This window comes from Panulirus ornatus, chromosome 32, assembly GCF_036320965.1.
Source record: "Panulirus ornatus isolate Po-2019 chromosome 32, ASM3632096v1, whole genome shotgun sequence".
NCBI classification, from domain to species: domain Eukaryota; kingdom Metazoa; phylum Arthropoda; class Malacostraca; order Decapoda; family Palinuridae; genus Panulirus; species Panulirus ornatus.
The window spans coordinates 26,670,769-26,688,978 of NC_092255.1; the positions used below are offsets into that span (position 1 = coordinate 26,670,769).

The 18,210-nt window shown below is 44.7% G+C and overlaps 3 protein-coding genes across 3 annotated transcripts; 1 reads left to right on the forward strand and 2 right to left on the reverse strand.

Annotated features, from left to right (window-relative positions):
- Positions 1–1,373: 1,373 nt before the first annotated feature.
- LOC139759219 (uncharacterized) lies at positions 1,374–3,588 on the reverse strand. Its single transcript, XM_071681303.1, has 4 exons — positions 3,436–3,588; positions 3,047–3,188; positions 2,826–2,945; positions 1,374–2,471 (listed from the first exon to the last, which is right to left on the reverse strand). The coding sequence occupies exons 1-4, from the start codon at positions 3,501–3,503 to the stop codon at positions 2,367–2,369; spliced, it is 435 nt and encodes a 144-aa protein (XP_071537404.1). The 5' UTR covers positions 3,504–3,588; the 3' UTR covers positions 1,374–2,366.
- A 484-nt stretch (positions 3,589–4,072) lies between these two features.
- On the reverse strand, positions 4,073–6,068 carry LOC139759218 (uncharacterized). The gene is made up of 4 exons (XM_071681302.1): positions 5,921–6,068; positions 5,532–5,673; positions 5,268–5,393; positions 4,073–4,913 (listed from the first exon to the last, which is right to left on the reverse strand). The coding sequence occupies exons 1-4, from the start codon at positions 5,986–5,988 to the stop codon at positions 4,809–4,811; spliced, it is 441 nt and encodes a 146-aa protein (XP_071537403.1). The 5' UTR covers positions 5,989–6,068; the 3' UTR covers positions 4,073–4,808.
- A 6,156-nt stretch (positions 6,069–12,224) lies between these two features.
- Positions 12,225–17,769, forward strand: LOC139759351 (uncharacterized). The gene is made up of 8 exons (XM_071681476.1): positions 12,225–12,340; positions 13,177–13,535; positions 14,787–14,883; positions 15,126–15,251; positions 15,663–15,797; positions 16,267–16,437; positions 16,956–17,102; positions 17,215–17,769. Exons 1-8 carry the CDS (start codon positions 12,329–12,331, stop codon positions 17,329–17,331), a joined length of 1,164 nt encoding a protein of 387 aa, XP_071537577.1. The 5' UTR covers positions 12,225–12,328; the 3' UTR covers positions 17,332–17,769.
- Positions 17,770–18,210: the final 441 nt, after the last annotated feature.

Consider the following 18,210-nt stretch of genomic DNA (forward strand, 5'->3'; position numbering starts at 1 on the left):
ACTACTATTATTACTACTATTACTACTTCTACTAGTACTACTATTACTACTACTACTATTACTAGTATTACTACTACTACTAGTACTACTATTACTACTACTACTACTACTACTACTACTACTACTAGTATTACTACTACTACTATTACTACTACTACTACTATTACTACTACTACTACTGCTACTACTACTACTGCAGGAGACAATGGTAACCTAGTAAGACTCGGGTAGTGTCCAACCATGGCAACGTTACCTGTACCTTCTGTAGCTCATGGTGTTTGTAATTATCTTTATCTGGCTTTTACATACAAAATAGAGTCAACTTCATTTTGGGATCAGAAATCGTGGAATATTAGATGTTATGGAATATTACATATTACTGAATATTAGATGTTTTGGAATATTACATATTATGGAATATTACATATTACGGAATATTAGATGTTTTGGAATTTACATATTACGGAATACTAGATGTTTTGGAATATTATATATTACGGAATATTAGATGTTTTGGAATATTATATTACGGAATATTAGGTGTTATGGAATATTACATATTACGGAATATTAGGTGTTATGGAATATTACATATTACGGTATATTAGGTGTTATGGAATATTGCATATTACGGAATATTAGATGTTATGGAATATTACATATTACGAAATATTAGGTGTTATGGAATATTACATATTACGGTATATTAGGTGTTATGGAATATTACATATTACGGAATATTAGATGTTATGGAATATTACATATTACGGAATATTAGATGTTATGGAATATTACATATTACGGAATATTAGATGTTATGGAATATTACATATTACGGAATATTAGATGTTATGGAATTTATGGAATATCAGATATTACGGAATATCACAGATTATGGAATAACAGATGTTATGGAATATTAGATATTACGGAATATTAGAGATTATGGAATATTAAGGATTATGGAATATTAGATTGTACGGAATATAGAAAATTATGGACTATTAGATATTACGAAATATTAGAGATTATGGAATATTAATGTTATGGAATATTAGATTGTACGGAATATAAAAAATTATGGAATATTAGATATTACGAAATATTAGAGATTATGGAATATTAATGTTATGGAATATTAATGTTATGGAATATTAGAGATTATGAGATCTATGAAACTCGCCGGAACACGATGGCTTTTCAGAGTACCAATATATGTGACAGAGTCCGTGACAATCTACTGCCTCACAGCGGGTGTAGGAGGAAGCACACTGTATCGTTAATGGGGTTTATCAATCGGTTTTAAGGTTTCTTTTGCACTTATGAGGGCTGAGAGGGGCGCATGGAAACATCGGTACAAAAAAAAGAAAAAAAAAAGACAGTGCTTTATTGGGTACGTACAGAGGTGAGGTAGCTTAGCAGAGTGGTAGTAAGCCGGGGTAAGAAGGTGAGGTCAGTTCAGCGAAGTGAGATGAAATAATGAAGGCAGACATGACAGGAGTCCCGTGGTAATGTTGCCGGTGGAAGGGGAGTGCGTGTGCATTGCTGCTGGCTCTCGTGGAGATTCTGTAGAAGGGAGAGACGAGCCGAAGTCCACAGTCAGTGAGCGGTTGATTTTTGTGCTTTGTGCTGCAAGGAGGGTTAGGTTGTAGGTCCCGTAGTTCAAACCACTTCTTGAGATGGGTGGTGATCAATTTTCCATGCGAATCCTGCTTAAGAAATGCCACGAGAGACGAGGTAGCACATGCCGTGCCAGAAGGGTGGTAAGTCAGGAGTTACATAATAGATGGATGACGGTGGAGAACCTTCAAGTTGGGTTTTCTATGACCCATTCAGGCGCCAGAGTGGCGTGCTTGTGGCCTGAAGCAAGTCGGTTGCGTGAGTGGCCGCCCTTAGCAATACTTGGGTAATATTGGGGCATTCGGGTCAGCCATGCCAATAGCCTTACTTGTGACTGTGGACGCCAAGGTCATGTACGCTGTTTCATTTTGGGATAAGAAAGAAATCAGAAGCCACACACGCCTTTACTATCAAAAGCGAGAGCAGTCCAGGTGACCACTGGGACAGTGATTACATTATGCAACACTCGAGGATTGTAGCAACATTAGAAGGAAGCAGCTAACCATGCTACAGCTGTGGTGTCGTAGATCACGATATTGATGCGTTGGTAAAACAAGAAAACAAAGTTTTTTTTCTAAAGAGTTATTTTGTTGGTACAAGTAAAAAAAAAAAAAAAGCTTGTAGAAGGATGGTGGCAGCTGGACCCAATGACGTGGCATAGAGATATAGATCACTGTACCTAAGGGCTTAGCACAGAGGCGGTGGCAGCTGGACTCAAGGGCTAGGCACAAAGGTGAACATAAGGGCTAAGCACAGGGAATGTAGTGACCATTGGTACAGCACAGATGGTTGATGCTCGATTCACCGTCATAGTCCCAAGGACCGTTGCACTGCCGTGCGTAGCCATACACCTGGTGAGAGAGACAATACCTGGCTAGTTTGAGCCTCTAAAACTTGCCTCCTAAGCTGACCCACAGGAAGATCTTGTTTCACAACCAGGGACACTTAATTATCCACATTCTCTGTAACATAATTTAGTCGATACTTTGTTGGAGATGTCTTGTGTGTGTATCTTATATGACATGGCCTTGATTACTTAATTCAGTTTCCATAAGAATGAAATAGTAACAGTTAAAGTCATCAGTTGATGGCCCAGTGGGAGACCATCTAGATATCTGATGTTTGTGTCAGTGTTGCTGGAGGAAGACACCAGTCTGGCTGAGGTAACATTACCAAGTGAGGAGCCAGGTGGAGGCAGACCTTACCGTCTCGTAATCGATGTCGTTGAACCCGTGAGAAGAGAGGATAATGCAGATCTCCTGACCAACACTGTACCCGCTGGCCACCTCGAAGTTTAAGTCGCCGTTGTTAGTGAAGTCCCTGTACTGTGGGAGGCAAGGATAACACATGTAGATTCATCTCTTCACACAAAGACCACACATATGTCTGATGTATGTCACTCCGGCAGAGGGGTCTGCGGACTTACCTCCGCTGCACACATACTCTTGCACGTCTCGAAAGCGCTACAGTCATCGATGTCGATGGGTGGCAGTTTGTGGACCTCGTAGGCGTCGTTCCACAGTGTGATGAACATACCACACCGGCACTCAGGCCCGTCCGTCTGTGCCCTGTTGGTGGAAGTAACATCTTCAGTGACCCTGACGTAGAGTACAGTGTGGCAAGTCTATTACTAACATGACATATTGAGGACCCCCTCTCGCTCCAGAAGGTCTGTCTGTAAGTAATGTCTCTCATTAGAATTACAGCCAACTCATGACAATACAAAAGCCAAACAAAATACAGGCTACCTGACTTTTCGTATCAATGACGCTTGTATTTTATTCAAGGTGTACTGATCAAGAAGGATCTACTTACCCAACCTGGGTGATGACAACGGCAAGGATGGCGAGGAGAATGTTCATCCTGCGGGTCAGGTCGGACATAAGAGGAGCCTCCAGCCACCTCACACTTCTTTATACCTGGGATGGCCATAGTACTCTGGCCTCCGTCACTAGATAAGACCACGGCGACTCAGCTAATACCCAGTGCAACCCCGTGGTAGCCCCCCCCCCCCCCCCCCCCCCCAAGTAGTAAGTGTCACATCTTAAGGAGGGCCGTATTGATTGATTTTGCTTTATCTTTATCTTTATCTTTATCTTTTTTAGATAAAGTATAGGAAAGTATCAAGAGTTTCTGAAATTATCATTGTGGTCATTATCAAGTCAAGGATAGGCAGGGTAAAGTTTTGGAACTCTGTACCTTCTCATGTCTTTCCTCATAACTATGACATGCCGCACACTTTACGAGACAGATTTTACACATTCTCCAAAATTCGTAAATGCTTTCCGTCGTCTCTTCTTTTTGTTTCATCAAACTACCTATATTACAATTAAGGCCTGGCCTTGATGTGCACTTTTGTCCGTGACTGGAGCCTCCAACGTAAAAAAGAAAAAATGTGAACTTCAAAATAGTATCGTAATATCTCTAAAGAGGGAAAATAAGAACTAATTCGTCAGTAATAAACCTCTAATTACAGTGGAGAAAAAGAAGGATTATACGTTTGTAGATGGGAATCATGAGTGACATAACTTATCATACGAGAGCGTGTGCAAACACAAGAAGCTCCATACATCCAAACAAAACGTTTTAATCCAACATGAATGGGAATAGAACTCTGTATATCAATTAATACTTGATTCTTACAGCCTTGTTATTAACCATTTTTCCTTAGTAATCCATGTTCAAGTGATTTTCATTTTCTTTTCATCTTTTTATAATTTCGCGTCATATTTTCTCTCTGGAAATATGATTTACTTTGAAAATCTACCTCACAAACATTTAGCATAAATATGCCTTCAGAATCTATGCTGTATTATTATCATATTTTAGGGAAGAATCATTCTTAGCGTTGTTGTAGTGCGTGACCTGTCTACACATATGCATGAGCCAGTCTGCAGGAACATGAATCTTGTCTCAGATATATATATATATATATATATATATATATATATATATATATATATATATATATATATATATATATGCGCGCCAAGTTTCATAAATTGAATGAATAATTCAATTTACTTTATAAAATGTCGTCAATTAATTTTGTGTGCATAATATTCTCAAAAGGAATTTTCTTATAAAGAATTTTTTTCTAAAGGTTTATTTTGCTAATACAAGTAATAACGTGCAGCAGGGTGGAGGCAGCTGGACTCAAGGGCTAGGCACAAAGGTGAACATAAGGGCTAAGCACAGGGAATGTAGTGACCATTGGTACAGCACAGATGGTTGATGCTCGATTCACCGTCATAGTCCCAAGGACCGTTGCACTGTCGTGCGTAGCCATACACCTGGTGAGAGAGACAATACCTGGCTAGTTTGAGCCTCTAAAACTTGCCTCCTAAGCTGACCCACAGGAAGATCTTGTTTCACAACCAGGGACACTTAATTATCCACATTCTCTGTAACATAATTTAGTCGATACTTTGTTGGAGATGTCTTGTGTGTGTATCTTATATGACATGGCCTTGATTACTTAATTCAGTTTCCATAAGAATGAAATAGTAACAGTTAAAGTCATCAGTTGATGGCCCAGTGGGAGACCATCTAGATATCTGATGTTTGTATCAGTGTTGCTGGAGGAAGACACCAGTCTGGCTGAGGTAACATTACCAAGTGAGGAGCCAGGTGGAGGCAGACCTTACCGTCTCGTACATGACGTCGATGCTCATACCATGATGTTGAGCGAGTTTGATACAGATCTCCTGACCAACGTTGTATCCGCTGGCCAGTTCGTGGTTCAGATCACCGTTGTTCGTAAGGTCCCTGTACTGTGGGAGGAAAGAAAAACATACAAAATTCATCCTTCCACACATGGAATATACATATGTCTACCCTCTTCTCCCAGTATGATTGTGCACTGGAAGACCTGGTGTATGTCACTCCGGCAGAGGGGTCTGCGGACTTACCTCCGCTGCACACATACTCTTGCACGTCTCGAAAGCGCTACAGTCATCGATGTCGATGGGTGGCAGTTTGTGGACCTCGTAGGCGTCGTTCCACAGTGTGATGAACATACCACACCGGCACTCAGGCCCGTCCGTCTGTGCCCTGTTGGTGGAAGTAACATCTTCAGCGACCCTGACGTAGAGTACAGTGTGGCAAGTCTATTACTAACATGACATATTGAGGACCCCCTCTCGCTCCAGAAGGTCTGTCTGTAAGTAATGTCTCTCATTAGAATTACAGCCAACTCATGACAATACAAAAGCCAAACAAAATACAGGCTACCTGACTTTTCGTATTAATGACGCTTGTATTTTATTCAAGGTGTACTGATCAAGAAGGATCTACTTACCCAACCTGAGTGATGACTACGGCAAGGATGGCGAGGAGAATGTTCATCCTGCGGGTCAGGTCGGACATAAGAGGAGCCTCCAGCCACCTCACACTTCTTTATACCTGGGATGGCCGAGTGGATGGCCATATCAATTTGACCTCCGTCACCAGACATGAGTCCAGCGACTCTGGCGGGGCGTCATCAGGTGAAGGTCTCTTGTGGAATCTCTCAAAAGTGTCACTTCCATGATTTACTTTTTCCTTAGAAAGTATTGTTGTCGAACACCCGGTCGGTCTCTCCTGATGAGGGGAACATACTCATCCCGAACATCATCTCTGTAACATCCTCACAAAAGTCACAATAATATGTCATGTAATACTTCACTTTGCCGCCAAAAGCAGTTGGTCTACACATAATAAATTTCAAGTGAATGACGGCAGTAAAGATTGCATCTGGAGGAGCATTGCCGACTATCTGATTTTGCCTCCCTCTTCAAGATAGAAATTGTAATTGTTATAACAAAAATACTTCCGGCAGCTCCAGTAGATGGTTGCACTGTTTTTCTTAAAAATTATATGTAAATTTGTGTTCACTGACGTTGGTGTAAGTATGATGAAGGATGTCATGTATGGCTCTCAACCTCAACTGGCTGCAACCTAAGCGGTCACTTGGGAAGTGAGGGAGGGAGCGAGGGAATATCCATGTTGAGGGAATAATTTCCCCTGGGTCAGGGGAGCGCGGGAACCTGTTCTCTCACATAGCAAAGTTCATGAATATCTAACATTCTAAGCCCAACATTAATTTTCATAATCCCATTGAAGATATGTTTCCTGTTGGAGGTGAGCAGTTCAAGATCAAATTCTTTCCTCACAATTAAGATCACTTCATTCAAAGTGACAACCAAGAACAATTTTCAACCTCATTTTCCAAGTCTTCTGTCAGGCACTAAGTCTATCATAAAGAGCGAATGAATACATGGAAGACACTGAGGATCACCATAACTGCTATAAGCGCATGGCCTGAGGATTATTTCCAACACCTGGAGCAAATGTTGATGATAATATGTCATTGACGGCCTTAGTAACCTTGCAGGCGAGAGGCTTAAAGCTCAAACTAAACCTACCAACTAACTACAGCTCACGAGTGTTCAAAACCTTCCTCTACACCGGGAAAATTTAATCTAGTTACAGCTTGACACCAAGATAATGGAGCCTTCATAGATATTTAATCTATGGGGTAATTTGTACACGAGCCGTTTGTTTACATAAAGGTGGTGGTCGTGGGAAGTGGGGTAGGGGGTGTGGTGGGGGTCGGTGAGGGTTACGTAAGGTGTTTGGCAGATGAGAAGCAGCAGCTGTAGCCTCACCCTCGGGGATATCGTCCAGTGGACCTAGCATATCGCTCATTTATAACTGATTAATACGTTAAAGTGATTATTAAAAACCAAGATCCCTATCAGCTACACTATGATGGCGACAATATCCTTATTCTCAAGTTGTACATTAAATAACCTTTACATTTTTCTCGCTGAACTCCATTACATTTTGCTATCTTTTTGATATGTTCCGACGTATTGTTGGAGACTTAAACACTCACTTTCATGATAGGATCTTACCTTAAATTCAGTGTTTTTGTGTATCAATCTGTAGGTTTTTCTTCCAAGCTGCAACGTTCCAGTTTTTTTCTGAATTCTTTCAGGCTTGTTGACTTCACTGTGTTTTGATGGTGACAGTTAATACACCATGTCCTGTGGTGAAAGTTATGGTCACTCCACCCATCACTTAACCAGATGAATGCTGACATATCAAAGTGCTCTCCATATTCTTTCCATTTCTGATCATTGTTAAGTCTTGTCCTCTTTTCTTCTCTTGTTTCGATTTTTTCCTATTTGTCCTTTGTAAAGTGAATGAGAAACTCCTCCTCGGCGGAACTCCATTACAATGTGTAAGTGTTTTAGAGTTAAAGCCATTGTGATTGACTCTGTCATGGCAGCTGACTATGAAGTTGGCAAAGCCCTTTTTGTCATTGTCATAAAGGATGATGTCATTTATTTTTTGTGTGAGGATGTGTCGGTGGACAGTTGATGTCTGTTGCCACTAGCACTGTTCGGGAGAGAGGGAGGGAGGGAGGGGGTGTAAAAGTGGGTTGAGTTAATCTAGGACATGTTGTGTATAATGTTTGGGTCTGAAGCCATACTGAGGGGGTGAGACAATGGAGTTTTGTTTATCTGTTGTGGATCACATTTTCACAGACTGGGTATTGACGGTAGAAGTGATAGATGGAGGTAGGAGGTGCGGGAGTTTGTTCTGGTGGGTTGTGGAAGACTGGTATTATGATGACAAGTTTTCAATGCTAGGGATTTAATTTTCTAGCCAGTAGTTGAAGATATTTGTGAGTACTTGGACATAGTGTTTAATGTGAAATTTCACTAGGTTGTCAGGGCCTGTAGCAGGAGGGTTCTGTGAGGTTTTAATTGCACCGTTTGTATCAGTGTGAGAGGAGGCTGGGCAGGCAATTGTTTGTGGATGGAAGGTTTTTTTTTTTCATGCCTGTGTATGAATCGGTTCGTGTGAGTATTGCGAGTATTTTGAGCCAGGTGTGAGGACACTCTACAGCAGAGCCACCTTAACCTTGTCATACCATCCTCAGTGGACCCATACACAGGTGTGCACCAGGCAGGTCCGTCTCCACAAAGTCAGTCTCGTGTTATCGTGTAGGTACTGATCAAACATCAGCCTCTGATCTGATTTACATCATGTCCAGTTATCCACATCCTGTTGTCCGACCGACAGCAGCAAGCGTCACCACTTGCTATTTTCTTACCTTAGTAGTTCTGGGACTCCGCTGAAACTACCCTCGTGTGTTTATAACATCCCTCATGACTGTATTTGGCATACTATACAAACTCCATTATGTCTACAGTCATCCGTCTCTTACTGACTCCCGAAAAATCCCTGCAGAAGTGGTGAACACCAGCAGTCCCCACGGCAGAGCAGCGTATCGACCCACGCGACGGAATCTACGACTTTAATCACTTTCCTCCACTACTTATGAAATCTCGGATCTCTGGATGGCAACTCCTCACTGCCTTGCCCAGTCACTCGCGTTCGTTATTACCGGAATACTTGCAAGTTTTGTACAACTTTTGACACTTTTCCCGAGATGCCTGCAACTAAAACCCTCTGGGGCACATCAACAGTGCCTCACACATCCCGCGGGCCATGCCAACAGTGGCCCACACATCTCGCAGGCCACACCGACAGTGCCTCACACATCCCGCGGGCCACACCAACAGTGGCCCACACATCTCGCAGGCCACACCAACAGTGCCTCACACATCCCGCGGGCCACACCAACAGTGGCCCACAAATCTCGGCGTCTGACTCCCAACTCTCAATCATTAGCTCAATCTTCTCGTCCTTGACAAACACAGAAGGCAATAACCCGATGCAAATCATTTGCATATATTTTCTTGCTTCCATTCGAAATAAAAGTGATTTTTACTTCTTATTCCGTTTGATCGAATTTTGATATAGATAAGGTTTCAGCTCTGTAGTTTGATCAACAGTCTTCACCTTTCTAGTCACATACCATAACAGTCTTCATTAGTCTAATCATACACCCTAACTCTCTTCTCCAGTCTAGTCACACACTGTAACAATTTCCTTAGGTCCCTTCACATGCTACGTTTTCTCCAGTCCAGTCACACATCAGTCTTCTTCAGCGCTCCACTACACCAGACATCATCATCGTCATAACCATCTACACAGTTTGCTTTGGTGCAGTGATGGATCACCTCCCAGTAAAGAAGGTATTCACTGGACACACTTGTGGCTTACACTCTCCTCCTCCAGGTCTGCTGATAGACCATCACATCCAGACTTTCCTAGAAACCACGAGCAGCATTTTCTGCACTGCTTATGAATCCTTTTGCTCTCTCTCTCTCTCTCTCTCTCTCTCTCTCTCTCTCTCTCTCTCTCTCTCTCTCTCTCTCTCTCTCTCTCTCTCTCTCTCTCACAGGGCCCCTGAGAGGAATTTTACCAGGGGTTACAAAGTTTCTTTCGGGTCTCCTTCATTTCTCCATCAGTCATCCTGTTTTTATCCACTACGGTTTTATGCCATGAGCTGTAAGGCCAGAAAGAGTATGGAAGATGACAGACGGGTGGAATTGGAGCCTTCGCTCTGTAGATTTTCTTCATTATCTGAGATCCAAGGAAATTCCCGGGCCCCCCATTTTGGACCCCCGGGCTCGGGTACGACGTAACCCCCACCCCCTCCTGGTGTGTGTGTCCTCATCAACCTTCTCTGGTGTTCTGTGCTGGCAGAGGGCAACCGTCCGCTCGTCAGCTGACCCTTCCCACAGCCAGCCAGGTCAGGTCATCACGTCTCACCACAACACTTACATAAAGATTCCTCCACACACCAAAACTACCCGACAATCTTCTCTCCTGTTATCATATTTAGCAAGCACTGAGCTGCTATCATCCTGGGCAAACAGACAGCCTTTATCAATCCTGAGTAAGCAGACAGCCTCTATCATTCTGGGCAGAGACAGCCACTATCATCCTGAGTAAGCAGACAGCCTCTATCATTCTGGGCAGAGACAGCCACTATCATCCTGAGTAAGCAGACAGCCTCTATCATTCTGGGCAGAGACAGGCACTATCATCCTGAGTAAGCAGACAGCCTCTATAAGTATTACAACAAGGTTATAAGTTTTACTTGTTACAACAATATACAAGATGGTTACAAGTGCCATAAAGTAATGGATTCTATAACTTTCTATCTGTCTTGATTCTTCCCGGACACCCACGTCTGTGTACTCAGTCAAAGCTGAAACATAGGGAGGACGTCTCTTGTTAACACTGAAATCTATGTCGCAGCTGAGGGTCCGGTTCCAGAGATGCAAATCTTCCACCAAAAACGTAATAAAATGATGATGTAATGAATGACACAGCTTGTATGAATGAAGAACATTATTACATTTTACGAAATACATTTTTTTTTTCGGGGGGTTCCTGATTATCTTTGGGGGTGGGGTGAGTTCCTCTCTCTTACAATTGGGCTTTACGTTCTGTGTGACGTTAACTGATTCCAGGACACATGTGGTGCGACACATGGCAGTGTGGCCTGAGTGAGGCCACCAGGCCCCTGACTGCCGTGTCTGGAAGGTGGAGCGACCACCCAGGAGGAGTGTGTTCCCACAGGGGCCGGCCCGTCCTCAAGGTCTTGCCTGGCCAGCCCAGGGCGGCCGCCGTGACATGTTAATGGTAAACATACCGAACCATGTTAGTGTGGGAGCTGCTTACGTCAACAAACCAGGCGGCGAGGAGCAGCTGAGCACACCGTCTGTTGGGGCGACTGGCCAGCCCACACTGTGGGAGACCTGATCACAGCAAACCCCAGCCGCCCAGACATGGACGCTCCAGCCACAACGTTATACTGAAGAGATGAATCAAAATTCAGTAATATCACGTCGTATTCCTTCTCACAGGTCATATTGCTTATTATTACGGTGTTGTACTCCTTATCACAATGTAATGCTCCTTATCGCCGGGTTCTGTCCCTTATAAAGAAATTGTATTCCTTATCATGAGGTTCTGTACCTCAACGTAAAGGTTGTAAACCTCATAACTAGGTGGTGTTCTCCAGCACGGGGTGGTCTTCCTTATCATGAGGTGGTGTTCTCCAGCACGGGATGGTCTTCCTTATCATGAGGTGGTGTTCTCCAGCACGGGATGGTCTTCCTTATCATGAGGTGGTGTTCTCCAGCACGGGATGGTCTTCCTTATCATGAGGTGGTGTTCTCCAGCACGGGGTGGTCTTCCTTATCATGAGGTGGTGTTCTCCAGCACGGGATGGTCTTCCTTATTATGAGGTGGTGTTCTCCAGCACGGGGTGGTCTTCCTTATCATGTGGTGGTGTTCTCCAGCACGGGATGGTCTTCCTTATCATGAGGTGGGGTTCTCCAGCACGGGGTGGTCTTCCTTATCATGAGGTGGTGTTCTCCAGCACGGGGTGGTCTTCCTTATCATGAGGTGGTGTTCTCCAGCACGGGATGGTCTTCCTTATCATGAGGTGGTGTTCTCCAGCACGGGATGGTCTTCCTTATCATGAGGTGGTGTTCTGGGTAGCTACCCCAGATGGCCGCGCGACCGTCACCTGAGTTTGGTCAATCAAGTACAAACATGAGAATTAAACATCCAGAGCCGTGTCCACACCACACTTCATGCTATTGGCCAGCAAGACGATCGAGGGCGGCACGCATGCGCACCAGGATACTGGCCATAGAATATGGGAGGTTATAAAGGCAGGGTTTGATGGGGGTTGACATAAGGTTGCGAAGGCATTGTTGCACTGCATGGTGCATAACCACGCCTACCTGAGGAGCACGCCTATCTCCCTGACCACGCCCACATCTTCACCATGGCTCCTTTAGTGAGTTGACATTATTTCAAATATTGACCAACTTTTGATTATGATAGGCACACAAGAAAGAGGGGGCAGGGCACACAACATGTAGTCAGTTTTTTCCTTTATACTATACCAAATGTAACAGTAAGGGCAGAGAGAGAGAGAGAGAGAGAGAGAGAGAGAGAGAGAGAGAGAGAGAGAGAGAGAGAGAGAGAGAGAGAGAGAGAGAGAGAGAGAGAGAGAGATTATCATGTGCGTATCACAAGGCCTTGTGTGTGAAGGTTACAGTCTGACCATATACAGTACTGGAGGTAATGCATGTACCATATTCTGCCTGACAACTGTACTGCAACGAGACAGTGTCCACTAACGTACACTATATTTTGTTTTAGCGTCACCTTAGCGTTATGAAGAGTAATATTTTCACCTAATGTCTCTCGTTCCTGTATTGTGTAGTTTCCAACTAGTGCCCAAGAAAAAAGCATGAGAATATATTCAAGTGTACCTGATACGTACGTACAGATTGACGGACAGACGCAGGGGGAACCCCCAGAGCCTCAGCCCACCCCTGCCTGGCGACAGGTCCTTGTGTCGTCTTCGTCGACCACCCCTATTGTGACCCTCTTGAGTAAGACGACTTACCTCTTTGAACACGACCGCTTCATCCTTAACTCTTTGATGGTAATCATGAGCTTTGCAATAGTATTCAGAGGCATTCAAGGAGTGAAGTCGTCAAGTTTTCGTACTTAAAGGGATTAAATCATTGTATTTAAGGCGTTAAGTTGTCGTACCCGAGGCGTTAAGACGTCACGCTCAAGAGATTCTATTCACCCACTATGATCAAATTACTTCTTCCTCAGGCAGTCTTGGCGCTGCTGGTGGTGCCGCTGTGCGTGTCGTCAGGTTCCCCGCGCCTCCAGCACGGCATCAGCGCCAGGATCTACGGCCAACGCAGAAGGTGCCCTCGCCAGACCAGCTGCTACCCGCCCACCTCATACTTCAACCCGTGTTGCTTACAGCTTCCTCCTGTAGATCCCACTCCACCTCCTACTTGGGTGCCACCGGTGGATCCCACGCCACCTCCGACAACGCCTGCTCCAACTAACCCACCTCCGACATGCCCAGCTTTGACAAACCCACCCACAATGCCGCCCACTCCGCCTCCCACAAACCCACCCACCGAACCGCCGATACCCATTCCACCTATACCGTCCACCTGGTGAGTCTGGCATCATCTGAATCACGATATCATTCCGACATTTTTGTTCTATAATACAAATAAAAACAGTTACACAGGATGGATCATATCATCTCCAGGTTCCAGTGTCACGATGTATTATAGCGTTGCATGGGCGGCTCTTGCGTTTGGCTCTCTCGCACCAAGGTCACGCATTGTCCTCATGTTTATAGCATTAGTTACTCATGACTCGTTATAGAGATATTTTCGTGAGTTATGACTCATCTAGACTTAATATCAATAATATATTCATCTATAATTCCCCGGAACCCTTTTCTAAGAAATGGTCTGGTGTTACTGAGGACTTATGATTACCAGGAACTACTGCAGCTTCAAGACTGCGCGGCTTTAAGTACCAGGAAAATGGATTCCTTGGATTAAGAGGTTCTTTCACGGGCCTCTACTCCCAGTGGTACTGTCTCACCAGTGGTGGGTGACTTTTCACTGGGGGTGTAGCCTCGGAGAGGAGGAGTCCTGTAACATCTCTCAACAGTATATTATACTGTATAAGTAAACTAAAGAATTCAAAATTATATTCATAATTTGACTATATACAATATATCAAACTTTCATGAACTTTGCAGAGATATCTTACTGAGCGTGACCAGTGCGAGAGGAGCCATGACGGATGGTTCCACAAGACTGCTGTACCTCTCACTGGTGTTGTGTACACTTGTTGTTGTTGTCAGAACATTACTGATGTTATCTTCATGCTCACTGAACACCTAACATAACCATGACAGTATGTGGGTAGTGCTGATGATGTATTCTGATCATTGTCTCTTCCTCTGCAGAGTAACATGTACTGGCGTATCCTGGGGTAAATCATTGTTACAATCTCATTTCATAAATGAACAGAGAGAGGAAGGCCGAGGTCACATGTAGGTGGGCAAGGCTACCGGAACACCTAGCAGTGAACGGTGCGACCCTTGGACACTATGGTAGGATCAGACAAAGGCTACCCATCATATCCAAGGGTCGTATCGTCCTGCCCAAGGGTTATACCGTCGAGCTCAAGGGTTTACTACTAAGCCTAACATGGTAAGACAGTAAAGTGAGGGCGGCGTCAGGCAGATACGATGGTAAGTGTAGACTGACTGTGTACAAGGTTAGGATAGGAACGTTTTCCAAGTAGGTACTGATTCTTCCTGCAGTTACCTGGTCTTGTTACCTGGCTGGAGGTAGAGGGTGTGGAGGGGAGGATGTAGTACAACATCATACTGCTTACCGCAGGTGTGACATCTACGGCCAGTGTGGGTGTCCCGTTATGCCGCCTGCCTGCCCGTTCGCTGCCATGGCCGCTGGCTTACGCAGGCGTAGACGAGCCCAGGTAAGCCGGGTCGCTAACCTTCATGTGATGTTCAAGTCTGTTGCTTATACGTTTTTACAAAACAAAGTTCCTCACTAACCTTAACTTCCTAACTTGTCAGAGGAAATGATCGTCCTGGACGATGTTGAAAGTGTAGACCACAAACTCACCACTTGTGTTTCATACTTCATCATTCTTCTGGATTTTGGCTGACCATAATAATCCTGAGGCAGCGGAATGTTGAGAGAAATGTCCTTCTCCAGCGCAAGTGTTACATGAACGGTCACTGTCCGGTGGGAACCTCCTGCTGCAAGGACGGCTGCCACGGATCCAAAGTCTGCGTCGCCTCTACGCCCACGCCCACGCCAGCAGCAGCACATGTACATAAGGTGAGGGGAAGGGGAAGGGGGTGTCACTGAAACTGGTAAACTAATATAAAATCGTGTACAGCTCTGGTAGGAGGCTGGCTTGGCTTCCAGTCTTTCCTAGAGGGAGGGTTAGCTGGTCACGTTGCAGTGCAGCGGCCGCTACCAGCATCACAGTGGCACATATTACCAGGGACTCAAGCGTCACTGTGCAGTAGTCCATCTTAGTGGTTAACGACGTCTTATAAATACAACCTAACCTAAGGAACTTTCCTCAACGTATATCTGAGGTGGAAAGGAGTAGTTAATAAAAGTTATAGTGCTGGAAAATGTGAATGTGGTAGTGTGGTGGGGACACGAGAGGAACCCAGACTGTTGTCTGTGGTGTGGTGTGATGGGGGCTGGGCAGGACCTGAATTTGTTGTGTGTCTACAGGTGAATGTTAGCGTGGTGATGACGTCAGCCTCCCGGGCCTCACACTGGTTCCTCACCACGCACCTCTACCCTTTCTTCCGTGACCTCAAAGACAACCTAGACGTTGAACTCATTCCCTACGGCAAGGTCACTGAGGTAGGTCATCTCTCTTCTCCACTTTTCCACCTCTAAAACAATAAAAAATCTTCATTGGTAGATCAGGATCCAGTTTCATTCAGGTTACACAGGAGCATTACCCTCCTCCATCTCGAGGACATGACTGACCCAGAAGAAAGTATTAACTACTGTGACACGATGAAGATTTTCTTCTGTAATAAATTCAGGAACAACAGCTGAATACAGTGCAAAGCTTCTTCCTAAACCCTCGCAAAGGTATCGTGCGTGAGTCTTCCGCTGGTCGGATGTACCAATATTCTCATACCTCCAGTATAGATAGACCTTATATGTACGTCAAGTGAGCAAATGTCGGTTCAAACATCGTTTAGATTAAAAAAGATTCATGTGAAGGTGGATCATGAGGGTCAGTAACCTGCCATGTGTGTGTGTGTGTGTGTGGGTCCGAAGTGCCAGTAATCTGTCATGTGTGTGTGTGCTTGCATCACAGGGCCGGTGCCAGTTCGGGCTGGGGGACTGCCTGGGCAACTGGATGGTATCGTGCGCTAGGGAACACCTGCCCACTCAGGATGCACAACTCGCCTTCACCTCCTGCCTCATGACCAACACAGACCTCCTCCAGTCCTACAACTTCACCAGCATCACCTATACTGCTGTCAAGGTCAGCTGCTTCATTACTCTCCAATTTCCCTCAATACTGAGAATATAACTTGCAACTCTGACAACCACGTGGTAGATCTTTGGTCGGAATTCTGCATGGTTAAAGGTTAAGACGTTTACAGAGTGCTGGATACCTTAATGATTTCGCTATTAACTTATTTTTTCAATGAGCATGATGTGCCTTTATGCCTTTGGACACGATGGTACGATTCTTGAGGACGACCTTACGACCTCTGAGAACGACTGTCTTGCGCAAGAATAGCATCATCGTGTTCAATGTTTGTTGTCCTTTCCCAAATGTGTGCGTTGAGTGGCGATGATAGTCCCTCACTCGTGGCTCATCCTCCTTCATCCATGACCACAGGCTGGTAGTGATGACGTGTAGATCTCAGGTTCTGGTTCATCCAGCAGCAACCAACGCTCTTAAGTCACATAATATCTAACAAGTAAGACTGAATCTCCTGTGAACATGATACACGCCACCCAACTAACTATTCTTCCCCCTCCTCTCCTTGGCAGTGCGCCCAGTCCTTCCCCAGCAAGATGAAGGCGCTGTACAGGTGCGGCGTCGGGCTGGAGGGCTACCGCCTATTCCAGGAGGCCGGACGTCGGCAATACCAGCTGGCGCCTTCTGTTACAGAGGTGCCAACTGTGGCCTTAGACGGCGTAAGTAGAATTATCATTGGCCGGGCTGCATCTAACTTGATGATCTTATATCAAGTAAGTAAGACGAAGAATGACATGTTTATACCAATACTAACAACTGCCATCGTTCCAGGTGGTGGTGATCACACGGAATGAAGACATTGCGCGTTTCCCCGGGCTGGTGTGCGCCAGGCTGAGGAAGGTGCCCCAGGCCCAGGCCCTCTGTCAACGAGCGCTAAACGGCCGCTAGTAAGGTTGCCTGCCAGCTCTCGCCTTCTCCCACCAATATCTTCGTTTGAGCATCTGGATCCCCAGGGAGAACGTCTTCTTACTTCACTTTACACTGGTGTTCGCTATATTCTATAAAGTAGGTTAGGAACGTCCGTGCCGTCTGACGGTCGTGTGGTGACCTTGGAAGGTCATGCAGGTGTCGTGCTACTCGTTAGTGACCTTCGAAGGCTATGCAAAAGTCGTGGAGTGTCCATGGAGGGTCGTGAGCGCTGTCACCGTCTGCGGGTGGTGGAGAAGCAGCAACTAAGGCCAACATGTCCCATGACGAGATGAAACACGTCCGATGTCATGAATCATTTCACGCGTCTTACCCTCAGCTAGATGTACACGCGACAACCATTAGTTATCAACTTACTTCACTTATAATGTACATTGTAATAAAAAATAATGAATTATATTCAGTTGTTCATTCAACATCCAAAAATGAATGTTTTGCAGATCCAGAATACAGATAATACTTATGCTCAGCATAACATATTGGGATGCATACTGTCTGTTACAATCACTGACTGGCATGCATACAGTCTGTTACAGTCACTGACTGCCATGCATACAGTCTGTTACAGTCAGAGACTGGCATGCATATAGTCTGTTACTAAATGTATCAAATGCAAAGGCAAATGAAACTTTACGAGACTTGTGTGGTATGGAGATTCGCATTGTGTGAGGTCAAGGGGGACAGGAAGGTACACATAACACTAGAACAAGAACACATAATGAGCCCAGAGGAATCCCATCAGGGATAGGAAATAATTATAATCACATCAATGTATGTTGAATTATAATAACATCAATGTATGTTGAATTATAATAACATCAATGTATGTTGAATTATAAT